This window comes from Xyrauchen texanus, chromosome 11, assembly GCF_025860055.1.
Source record: "Xyrauchen texanus isolate HMW12.3.18 chromosome 11, RBS_HiC_50CHRs, whole genome shotgun sequence".
In the NCBI taxonomy this organism is placed as follows: Eukaryota; Metazoa; Chordata; class Actinopteri; order Cypriniformes; family Catostomidae; genus Xyrauchen; species Xyrauchen texanus.
Window position 1 is genome coordinate 3,683,752 of NC_068286.1, and position 13,091 is coordinate 3,696,842.

At 44.2% G+C, this 13,091-nt stretch overlaps 1 protein-coding gene across 1 annotated transcript; it reads left to right on the plus strand.

Annotated features, from left to right (window-relative positions):
• Positions 1-1,890: 1,890 nt before the first annotated feature.
• On the plus strand, positions 1,891-13,078 carry LOC127652028 (GTPase IMAP family member 7-like). Its single transcript, XM_052138089.1, has 2 exons — positions 1,891-2,000; positions 12,051-13,078. Exons 1-2 carry the CDS (start codon positions 1,982-1,984, stop codon positions 13,076-13,078), a joined length of 1,047 nt encoding a protein of 348 aa, XP_051994049.1. The 5' UTR covers positions 1,891-1,981.
• Positions 13,079-13,091: the final 13 nt, after the last annotated feature.

Genomic DNA, 13,091 nt, shown 5'->3' on the forward strand with positions numbered 1-13,091 from the left:
TGTTGGTTCGGACGGACAACACAGTGATGATTGCGTACATCAAACGCCAAGGCGGCTTATGCTCTTGTCAAATATCGCAACTCGCCCACCGTCTCCTCCTCTGGAGTCAGCAGTGACTCAAATCGTTGCGAGCCTCTCATATCCTGGGCCACCTCAACAGCACAGCGGATGCGCTGTCGTGGGATGTCATGCTCAGGGGAGAGTGTAGACTCCACCCTCAGGTGGTCCAGCTGATTTGGAGTTGATCCGATCAAGCGCAGGTAGACCTGTTCGCTTCATGGGAAATCTCCCACTGCCCGCTCTGGTACTCTCTGACGGAGGCCCCCCTTGGCACAGAGGCGCAGGCACACAGCTTGCCCCTGAGGCTGCGCAAATATGCATTTCCCCTTGTGAGCCTACTTGCACAGATGTTGTGCATATTCAGGGAGGACGAGGAGCAGGTCATCCTAGTGGCTCCTTAGTAGCCCAACCAGACTTGGTTCTCGGACCTCACGCTCCTCACGACAGGACCCCCCTGGTGAATTCTCATGAGGAAGGTCCTTCTTTCTCAGGGACGGGACACCATCTGGCACCGGCAACCAGACCTCTGGAATCTACATGTCTGGCCCTTGGATGGGATGCGGAAGACTTAAGTGGAATACCACCTGCAGTGGTAGACGCGATCACTCAGGCCAGGGCTCCATTGATGAGGCGCCTGTATGACCTGAAGTGGCATCTGTTCGCTAAGTGGAGTTCTTCCCGATGCGAAGACCCATAGAGATGCGCAGTCGGATCAGAGCTTTCCTTTCTGCAAGAGAGGCTGGAGGGACGGCTGTCCCCCTCCACCTTGAAGGTGTATGTAGCCGCTATATCGGCACATCATGACGCAGTAGACGGTAAGTATTTAGGAAAGCACAACTTGATCATCAGGTTCCTGACAGGCGTGAGGAGGTTAAACCCCCCCAGACCGCACCTTGTTCCCTCGTGGGAGCTTCAGAGCCTACAGGGAGCTCCATTTGAGCCCCTAGAGTCAGCTGAGCTAAAGACACTCTCCTTGAAGATTGCCCTCCTGACGGTGCTCACCTCCATTAAGAGGGTAGGGGACCTGCAGGCGTTCTCTGTCAGCAAACCGTGCCTGGAGTTCGGTCCGGGTTACTCTCACGTCATCCTGAGACCCTGACCGGGCTATATGCCCAAGGTTCCCATGACTCCGTTCAGGGATTGGGTGGTGAACCTGCGAGCGCTGCCCCAGGAGGAGGCAGACCCAGCCTTGGTGTTCCAGTGTCTGGTGCGTGCTTTGCACATCTACTTGGGTCCAATTAATTATATTACTTGAAAGTCAATAACTGTAATCTGATTTCAAGAATTTAAATTGTAAAGCATTGCATTACTTTTTTTTATTAAGATGTGATTAGATTATAGTAACCAGTTACTTTGTAATTGGATTAAACACAACACTGCTAAAGTTATCAGATAATTTAAACAGAGTTATCTTTTGTTTTGCAGTACTGGCTCACTTGGTGCGCTCAGAAAAATAAGACATGACAAAAAACAAAACAAAAAAAAAACACTTATCTCAGTAGTTCTGGTCATGATTTTTGAGCAATATGATAGTTTGCAATTGATCTGAGGTAGGTGCTACTCATTAGGATGTTTTTAATTTAATGTACATTTCTCCCACAGCATTTTATAGAGACACTTTTTAGATGCAATATCATGAAACTTAATTATCAGATAATTAAGTCAGTTTTTAAGTTATATTTTTTGTACTTACATAACATACATTGATGCTAATAAAATCATGAATGAAAATCTAAACTGTATTTATAGGAACATTGCAAACTGCATACATGAAATATATCTTTCTTCTCAATTAAAACTGAAACTGTGCTGTTTTTTTTTTTCAGCATCGTATTCTACTCCTAGAGAGAAAGAGAGATCGCGCTGCTGGATACATATAGCCTCTCAGTCACAAAACAGCAAAAGGAAGTTTCAAAGTGAAATGGCATCAACACATGCAGGTCATTTCATTCATTCCAACAAAAACTTGTATACTTGTACAACACATTTTCACATATGACAATTTAATATAACTTTACTGAAAAATTTTAAAGTAAATCACAACCCTTTTGCATCAAATATTGATTGAACTCTTGTGCCTTTGAGCAAATTGTTGTAGGCTAGAGAGTAATTATTGCTGCTACTGGTTACACAAACAATAAAATACTTTGTAAACAAGATTAATGAATCACTAGGCCGTTGACTATCACGACCAATTGCCTGATTGATTACAGCAGTGGCCAATTGCGTACTTGCTGCTCCAGCTCTTGCACATTGTTTAGACATTTGTGGGCTTATTCCCTCAATCACAACAAAAATGGCAACATGGACAGATACATGGAAATTTTGAGGTAAAAGGTGAATTTCTCATTTGTTTCTAAGTCTTCATAAAATATATTAAACACATAGGCATCATTTATGGGTGGGACATGTCCTTACCAATTTTTGCCTTGGCCAAACATGTCACCATCACTTTTTGAAATAGTTATCGTCAGGTACGTGTCTAATCAGATTAAACATCTCCAGTACTTTAACAGGAGTTTCAGTTTCAAAGTTTTCTCTTGTGCACACAAAAGCATGCTTTACTTGCTCAGCATGTTCCATAGCTCTCACTTCTTTTCAAGTGGAATCGCAAGGCAAAAGGCATACAAATTTGTCCCCACTCTTGATACACATCCACTCATGTACAGATCTTTGTTCATTAAAATAAAATGTTATATTAAGACGGATTAGAACCTGGACCTCTAATACCTCTAATAAGTGTCAAAAACATTACACATGATAATTTTATTTATTTATTTTATTTATTTATTTCACGTCATACAACTCAAAAATACACGTAAATTAATAAATATTCATAGGTTTATGCAAATTGACAGAAAATGGTGTAGGCTGAAGCCTTAGCTTATTACACCTACCCTTTATACATATATTATTTGCTGCAGATCTCTTTAGAGATGTACTCATTTTAAACATCTATATTTATTTACCCAAAAATAAATCAGTCAAACTGATAAATGTATTTATTAACTGACTAACAAAATCCCAGGACTGATAGTGGCAGATGTAGAGATGAAGTTACCTTTTTAATTATGTTAAATATTCATTTGAGCGCTTGTATTTGTCATCAAGAATATGTGACATACCTACAGGACTTTATTAGTTCTAGAAGAACACGGTATATGTATGCATCCTCCATCCATCCATGGGCACACTTAACAAAATATAACAATTCGCTTACATAAGGTGATATTTAGTGCAATTTGGTGCTCTGTATATATATATATATATATATATATATATATATATATGTGTGTGTGTGTGTGTGCACACAGAGGTGGGTAGTAATGTGTTACATTTACTCTGTTACATTTACTTGAGTAACTTTTTGGAGAAAAAAAATACTTTTATGAGCATGTTTTATGGTAGGTATTTTTCATTCTTACTCGAGTAAATTTCTGATGAAAACAATTTACTTTTGCTTCAATAAAATGGATAGTGTTCCTGTCATTACATTACTGGTTTTAATTTAATAAGTGTTAATAAATGCATAATTTATTGAGATTTTTGAACGGGATTCTTCCCAAAACATTTCTTTACTCCACACAATGCCTTTATTTTTACACCAAGTAAATGATATATTTCAAGATTAAAATAACAGCTCCAACTAAAGAAAACAAGGTGAGATAAGTTTTAAAAATTGTAATAATATGGGCTTGTCTGTATCATGGTTATGCTCATTCATTTTCAGCTTGAATCTGTAACTGTCACAATCCCCTGTTGTCTGCCCTGTGTTTCACTTGTCACCTGTCATAAACTACACTTCCCATAATTCCCTGCCCTCATCACTGCCAGTCATTCATTGTTCTCACCTGTGTGTCGTTTAATCATCATCACCCTTTGTATTTAAACCCTGGTTGTTTGGTCAGTCTTTGTCGGTCGTTAAATGTTCAAATGATTGTAATGGTTGTCCTTGCTCTCCGTGTATGTTTCTCCTGCCCGTGTTCTCCTTGGATGTTTTTCGTGTTAATGTTTTGTTTTCCCCATGTGGATGGTTTGTTTGTTTGTTTCCTGTGTTGTTTTATTCTGAGTTATCTTGTTCACCATTTATCTCATTCATTAAATAACTGCACTTAGATCCTCAATCCTCATCTACCCTCGTCTGATTGTGTAACAGAACGACCGACCGATAATGGATCTAGCGGTTCAACAGGCAAACTACAGACTTCTCTGCCTCAAGCAAGTGGACTGTCCAGTGGAGGATCATATTTGCGAGTTTCTGGAGCTGGCAAATGTAGCGGACTTCCCAGAATATTCCCTGGTGGTGTTCTTCAGGGCAAGTCTTCACAGTTCGCTAAGGGATCTGTTGCCACCGGCGACTCCTCGCTGGACACTCCTCGACTTGGTGGAAGTGACTCTGCAAGTTTGCGGCTCGCCGTTCACTGTGGGCGTAGAAGAAGAGGGCTTTACCTCTCCTCCCACAGCGGTCACTCCCCAGCCCTCCATGGCTCGTCCCTTCATGCCTGCCACGGCCAACGCGCTGGAAGTCTCATCTGTCCCAGAGCCAGCGTTGCCAGCTTCGTCTGCCCGGAGGAGGAGGAGGAGGAGGAGGAGGAGAAGAGGAAAGGCTTCTGCTCCCCAGTCTCCGCCTGCCACGGTCAGTGAACCAGAGCTCACGCATGCCACGGTCAACAAATCAGTGCCTGTAGCCTTGACCGTCAGTGAGCCAGTGCCTGTAGCCTCGACTGTCCCAGAGCCGGTGCCTGTAGCCTCGACCGTCAGTGAGCCAGTGCCTGTAGCCTCGACCATCCCAGAGCCAGCACCTCTCGAGCCTCCCAGGGCTCCGCCTCTCGAGCCACCCAGGGCTCCGCCTCTCGAGCCACCCAGGGCTCCAAACTCTCGAGCCACCCAGGACTCCAAACTCTCGAGCCACCCAGGGCTCCAAACTCTCAAGCCACCCAGGGCTCCGCCTCCAGGCCTTTCCTCGGCTCCGCCTCCTGAGCCTTCTATGGCGCCACCTCCCTCGGCTCCGCCTCCAGAGCCTTCTACGGCGCCGCCTCCTGAGCCTTCCACGGCTCCGCCTTCCACGGCCCCGTCTCCAGAGCCTTCTACGGTTCCGCCTCCTGAGCCTTCCATGACTCCACCTTCCACGGCTCGGCCCCCAGAGTTCTCCATGACTCCGCCACCACGGCCCTGTGTCCGGAACCTTCTACGGCTCTGCCTCCTGAGCCTTCCATGGCTCTGCCACCTGAGTCTTCCACGGCTCCACCCTCCATGGCTCTGCCACCTGAAACTTCCATGGCTCCGCCTACCACGGCTCCACCCTCGGAGTTCTCCATGGCTGTGGCCCTGTGGCCGACTCCCAGGCCTCCAGACCCAGACCTTACCCTGTGGCCGGCTCCCAGGCCTCCTGAACCTGTCCCTGACCTGAGGCCGACACTCAGGCCTCCTGAACATGTCCCTGTACTGTGGCCACCTCCCAGGCCACCTGACCCAGTCCCCGTCTTGTGGCCCTCTTGGACTGCCTGTCTGCCCCTTGTGCCCTCCGTGGACTGCCTGTTTGCCATTTGTGCCTCTCTTGGTCTGCCTGCCCCCCCCCCCCCACTCCTTGGACGATTTTGTTTTTGTTTGTGTGGGTATTTTTATTTTTTCATTTTAGGAGCATCTGGAATCCGCTCCTTAGAGGGGGGGTTATGTCACAATCCCCTGTTGTCTGCCCTGTGTTTCACTTGTCACCTGTCATAAACTACACTTCCAATAATTCCCTGCCCTCATCGCTGCCAGTCATTCATTGTTCTCACCTGTGTGTTGTTTAATCATCATCACCCTTTGTATTTAAACCCTGGTTGTTTGGTCAGTCTTTGTCGGTCGTTAAATGTTCAAATGATTGTAATGGTTGTCCTTGCTCTCCTTGGATATTTTTCGTGTTTATGTTTTGTTTTCCCCACGTGGATGTTTTGTTTTATTCTGAGTTCACCATTTATCTCATTCATTAAATAACTGCACTTAGATCCTCACTCCTCGTCTACCCTCATCTGATTATGTAACAGTAACTGTGGGTTCTTATGACTTCAGTTTCGAAGTTTGCATTTTTATATTAGCGCTGCAACATATCAGTGCCTACTGTATAAATCCTTGTAAACATCTGCATTAAGTGCAAATGTTTTGCCCTGCTTATCGCGATTGTGAGCATTTCTGCGTGTGTAAGGTTGGCGCATGCTCAGCGTTTGACAGATGCTATATATAGATATAGATATATATATACACAGGGTTGGGAGGGTTACTTTTGAAATGTATTCCACTTCAGATTACAGAATACATGCTGTTAAATTACATTTTACAGCATGTAATGTAATGTATTCAGTTAGAGTACTCAAGGTCAGTAACATATTCTAAATACTTTGAATTACTTCTTCAGCACTGGTAGATTTTTTTCACTTGTTTTTACTATAATAATATAAATCTAATTGATCTTGTTTTGATGATTTTTAGATATTTACAGGAAAACAATAAAAAAATTATTAATAATATATACATTTACATTTATTCATTTGGCAGATGCTTTTATCCAAAGCGACTTACATTGCACTTATTACAGGGACAATCCCCCTGGAGCAACCTGGAGTTAAGTGCCTTGCTCAAGGGCCCAACAGTGGCATCTTGGTGGTGCTGGGGCTTGAACCCCTGACCTTCTGGTCAGTAAACCTGAGCCTGAACCACTGAGCCACCACTGCCCAATATCAATATGATATTTGCCCTAATATCAAAGGTCTTACTAGAAAAAATAAATTATGATCTAAAGTGAATTTTATTGATAATAAATATGATCGTGTCTGGTAACATGTGCATGCAAAATGGCTAGAAATAGCTGACAATTTACACAAGGTTTATTTCTATTTCTTGTGCTCTAAACTTGCTTCAAACGTACTTCTCTGTCTGCTCGTATGAATGTAACACATCATAAGAAAGTGTTTCACCACTGTTCAAATGCACTTTGGATCATTTATATGTATAAATGATTTCTATCTGAAAGCACTAAATATTAAATGACTCAAATGACAATAAAATGCAAAGTAATCTCTTCAGTAATAAAATTACTTTTTGAATGTAACTTAATTCAAATTACCAATGATGTAAATTGTAACTATAGTGGAATAAAGTTACTTATATTTTGTATTTTAAATACATAATCCTGTTATATTTATTCTGTTACTCCCCAACCCTGTATGTATATATACAGTGAGGAAAATAATTATTTGAACACCCTGCTATTTTGCAAGTTCTCCCACTTGGAAATCATGGAGGGGTCTGAAATTGTCATTGTAGGTGCATGTCCACTGTGAGAGACATAATCTAAAAAAAAATCCAGAAATCACAATATATGATTTTTAACTATTTTTTGTATGATACAGGTGCAAATAAGTATTTGAACACCTGTCTATCAGCTAGAATTCTGACCCTCAAAGAACTGTTAGTCTGCCTTTAAAATGTCCACCTCCACTCCATTTATTATCCTAAATTAGATGCACCTGTTTGAGGTTGTTAGCTGCATAAAGACACCTGTCCACCCCATACAATCAGTAAGAATCCAACTACTAACATGGCCAGGACCAAAGAGCTGTCCAAAGACACTAGAGACAAAATTGTACACCTCCACAAGGCTGGAAAGGGCTACGGGGAAATTGCCAAGCAGCTTGGTGAAAAAAGGTCCACTGTTGGAGCAATCATTAGAAAATGGAAGAAGCTAAACATGACTGTCAATCTCCCTCGGACTGGGGCTCCATGCAAGATCTCACCTCGTGGGGTCTCAATGATCCTAAGAAAGGTGAGAAATCAGCCCAGAACTACACGGGAGGAGCTGGTCAATGACCTGAAAAGAGCTGGGACCACCCGTTTCCAAGGTTACTGTTGGTAATACACTAAGACGTCATGGTTTGAAATCATGTATGGCACGGAAGGTTCCCCTGCTTAAACCAGCACATGTCAAGGCCCGTCTTAAGTTTGCCAATGACCATTTGGATGATCCAGAGGAGTCATGGGAGAAAGTCATGTGGTCAGATGAGACCAAAATAGAACTTTTGGTCATAATTCCACTAACCGTGTTTGGAGGAAGAAGAATGATGAGTACCATCCCAAGAAAACCATCCCTACTGTGACGCATGGGGGCGGTAGCATCATGCTTTGGGGGTGTTTTTCTGCACATGGGACAGGGCGACTGCACTGTATTAAGGAGAGGATGACCGGGGCCATGTATTGCTGAGATTTTGGGGAACAACCTCCTTCCCTCAGTTAGAGCATTGAAGATGGGTCGAGGCTGGGTCTTCCAACATGACAATGACCCGAAGCACACAGCCAGGATAACCAAGGAGTGGCTCTGTAAGAAGCATATCAAGGTTCTGGCGTGGCCTAGCCAGTCTCCAGACCTTTGGAATCTTTGGAGGGTGCTCAAACTCCGTGTTTCTCAGTGACAGCCCAGAAACCTGACTGATCTAGAGAAGATCTGTGTGGAGGAGTGGGCCAAAATCCCTCCTGCAGTGTGTGCAAACCTGGTGAAAAACTACAGGAAACGTTTGACCTCTGTAATTGCAAATAAAGGCTACTGTACCAAATATTAACATTGATTTTCTCAGGTGTTCAAATACTTATTTGCAGCTGTATCATACAAATAAATAGTTAAAAAATCATACATTGTGATTTATGGATTTTTTTTTTTAGATTATGTCTCTCACAGTGGACATGCACCTACGATGACAGTTTCACACCCCTCCATGATTTCTAAGTGGGAGAACTTGCAAAATAGCAGGGTGTTCAAATACTTATTTTCCTCACTGTATATCCCCCACCCTCTTTCCCTGGGGGAGGGCGTGCCCTAAGCCCCGTCTACAGGCAGGTCATCCCCGTCTACCTGGATGAGGGAGGGGACAAGGGGAGGGAAACAGAAATAATTAAACTGGTGGGGTACTTCCTGTAACAGTGTAACACTTTAAAATTTAAAAGAGAGGGGAAAGGTCAATGCAGAGTGGCAGTGAGAGAGAGATGAAAAAAAGGTGCAGTCTCAGACCCCACCGTGCTTCAGTGGCTGGTAGGGGACTCCTCTGCCCCTGGCAGTGGCCCTGACTGCTCCAGGCAGTGAGTTTGGAGGAAGTTCCCGCTAAGGGAAGTGGGCATCTGCATACTCAACTACCTCGACGACTGGCTCATCCTGGCTTACTCTCGAGTGTTCCTATGCGCTCACAGGGACCAGGTGCTCAGAAACCTCAGCCGTCTAGGGCTTCAGTTCAACTGGGAAAATTGTAAGCTCACCCGGTTCAGAGCATCTCTTTTCTCGGCATGGAGTTAGACTCAGTCTCAATGACGGCGTGCCTCACCAACGAGCGTGCCCAGTCAGTGCTCAGGGTGCCTCGCTCTCTTAAATCACGGTGGTTCCTCTAAAACAATTCCAGAGGCTCCTGGGGCATATGGCATCCTCAGCCACAGTCGCGCCGCTCGGGTTGATGCATATAAGACCGCTTCAGCACTGGCTACAGGCTCGAGTCCCGAGATGGGCATGGCGCCACAGCACATACCGTGTGACAATCACCCCCTCCTGCCGTCAGACTTTCAACCCTTGGACAGATTCCGTGGACCGGAATAGATCTCTTTGCCTCCCAAGACAACTCCCACTGCCCGCTCTGGAACTCCCTGACAGAAGCTTCTCTTGGGACAGACATTCTGGCACACAGCTGGCCCCGGGGGCTGCGCAAGTACGCACTTCCCCCCAGTGAGCCTCCTTGCACTGGTGCTGTACAAGATCAGGGAGGACGAGGAACAGGTCACCTTGGTGGCTCCTTATTGGCCCACCCGGACCTGGCTCTTGGATCTTACACTCCTCACGACAGCACCTCCTTGGAAAATCCCCCTAAGGAAGGATTTTCTTTCTCAGGGAAGGGGCACCCTCTGGCACCCACGCCCAGACCTCTGGAACCTCCACGTCTGGCCCCTGGATGGGACGCGGAAGAGCTAAGTGATCTACCAACTGTAGTCATAGACACGATCAACCAAGCCAGAGCTCCCTGGTTTAATGGTCAGATTAGCAGTAGCCAATAAAATAGCTTCATACCCTGAGCAACATTTTGCTGTCATGTGTTGTGTGGTAATGTTGTGCATGATTGCTCCTACTTGGTGAGAGGTGTGGAAAACTAATGGATGTGAGAGTACAATGCGTTCTGCATGTTGTACTATCAACGCCACAGCAGCCAATGCTCGTAAACATGCAGGGAGGTCTCTGGCGACTGCATCTAAAGTTTTTGACAAGTACACCACTGGCCTATGTGTTCGGCCATGGGATTGAGCGAGGATCGCTGCTGCTGTGCCTGCCAGCTTGTGAAGGTCCAGATGAAAGGGTTCACCATAATTCGGTAAGCCTAGTGCAGGTGGAGAGCTGAGGCTGTTTCGTAGACGTTTGAAAGTCATGTCCATTTCAGCAGTCCACTTGATAGGTTCCTCAGCCCTTGAGAGTGTTGCTTCTCTCAGTATTTTGTCATATAAAGAGCAGTTTGGCACCCATGCTCGACAATAGTTCACTAAACCCAAGAAGCTTTGCATTTTTGTTTTTGTTTTAGTGCATTGGAAGGTAATAATCGTCTTCACTCTGTCTGTGGAGAGACGTACTGTTCCTTTCTGTAGTTCATGACCCAGATAGTTCACTTTCAGTTTCAACCATTGCACCTTTTCTTTTGATGCCTTGAAGCCAGCCTTCGCTAATAAAATGCACACAATAGTTGAAGCGGCTGTGCTTGATTCAACGTCCGTGCCAGAAACCAATTTCCAAAATTGTCATCCCAGTCAAAACAGCAGTTGTGATACGAATTAATCGAGCGGTTTCAGGGTCCATGTTTTCAGGAAGGTGTTTTTATAAATATAGAACCGCTTGATCGTCATCAGTCGAAAGAGACGATTCGTCAGTCCACAAAGCCTTAAACCAGGCAAAGAATGCCACTGGACCTTCGTCTCTTTGTTGTTTCGTATTAGCCGAATGTGTAATATCTTGTCTGGATGTAGCCATGCCCTGCTGGAATTTGAGGAGGTCTCTAAAAAATATCAGTAAGGCGTCATTGTCTCCCCATGCCCAGTCTATGATTGTTCCTTTAAAGTCTCTTCCTGACCTAGTTTTTCCTTCCTCCACTCATGGCTGATCGAATTTTGAATCCAGCAAAGGCACTTTATCAACTAATACCATTTCAGTTACGTCCGGAGGTAATGTTTTGGACAATATGAATCTATAATCACGTCCGGTCAGTTGACTGTATGTCGTAAGTTTCTTAAAAATATTCACGTATTGCAGGGGAGATCGTACTGGGTCGGGTAATTCTTTGCATATAGCCAGCACCTCTGGCATTGTTAGTGGAATGATTTTATATCCATCTGGGCACTGGATAAAAGGAAATGCAGCTGTTGTACCTTCGCTCGTAACTTTCTGATACTCTGAATCAGATACGGTGCGGCTGCAACGAATTAGTTGCTTTTAAATTGTGTTAAGTTGGGATATAATAGTGCACTTGGTGTCGTTGGGGTGTTAAGGGTTAAGGCTTTGTTCACAACAATATCATATTTAGGCGGTTGTTCTGACAGCAAAACAACATTCCACTATAACCTCCAATGAAATAGTTCTTTACCCTATATGGGGTAACATATATGTTTGAGTACAGAAATAGGAAATACATTCCCAGAACAGCTGCAGCTGTGTTTTGTGATGACATCGAAAGTTACATCAACAAGATAAGAAGTTTAAAAGAGGCCTATATTATTCCACATATAGTGATTAATATGCAGTGGAAACAAATGTTAACCTTATTGTATTTAATAGCAATATTTACTGAAAGCATAGCAGTAAATGTAAATGAATCATATATAAATTTTTGTTCCCAGATTTAAACTACAGTGGGTACACTGAGTTGTCATTGTCTGAGAGTATACAGTAATACAGTTTAGCACATCATACTGAGTTTATTTATCTTCTGAAATTGTGTTAGGTCTCAGGATTGTGGTTTTGGGGAAGACTGGATCTGGAAAAAGCGCCTCGGGAAACACCATCCTGGGAGAAAAGCTGTTTGTAGAAGATTTCGGTTCTGAATCTGTGTCTAAAGAATGCAAAAAACATCAACAGACAGTAGAGGGCAGAACCATCTCAATAACAGACACTCCAGGGCAGTTTGATACATCATTCAGTAATGAAGAACTGAAGGCAGAAATACAGAAGTGTGTAGAAATGTCTGTTCCTGGTCCTCATGCGTTCCTGCTGGTGACCAGACTAGATGTGAGATTCACAGAAGAAGAGAAGAACACAGTGAAATGGATTCAGAAGAACTTTTCAGAACAGGCGATGAATTATGCTGTGGTTCTGTTCACTCGAGGTGATCAGTTAAAAACATCAATTGAGGAGTATTTGCAAAGAAACGATCAGCTGAAAGAGCTTGTGCATCAGTGTAAAGGCGGATATCATGTTTTTAATAACACAGAAGAAAATCCAGCACAGGTAACTGAACTGATAGAGAAGATAGACAGAATGGTGAAGGAGAATGGAGGCAGACATTACACAAATGAGATGTACAAGGAAGCGCAGAGAAAAATCTATTTAACAAATTTGGTATTGAAGGTGGGAGTAGGACTTGGGGTAACAGTAGTTGCAGGAGCAGCAGGGGCAACAGGAGCAGCAGGAGTAGCAGCAGTAGCAAGAGCAGCAGGAGCAACAGTAGTAGCAGGAGCAGCAGGAGCAACAGGAGCAGCAGGAGTAGCAGCAGTAGCAAGAGCAGCAGGAGCAACAGTAGTAGCAAGAGTAGCAGGAGCAACAGGAGCAGCAGGAGTAGCAGCAGTAGCAGGAGCAGCAGTAGTAGCAGGAGTAGCAGCAGTAGCAGGAGTAGCAGCAGTAGCAGGAGCAGCAGCAGAAGCAGGAGCAGCAGCAGTAGCCAGAGCAGTAGCAGCAGGAGCAGCAGTAGCAGAAGTAAAAGAAAAACAGGAAACACCATGTACTGATAATGGCAATGATAAAAAATCTAAATAAATTACTAGTATGA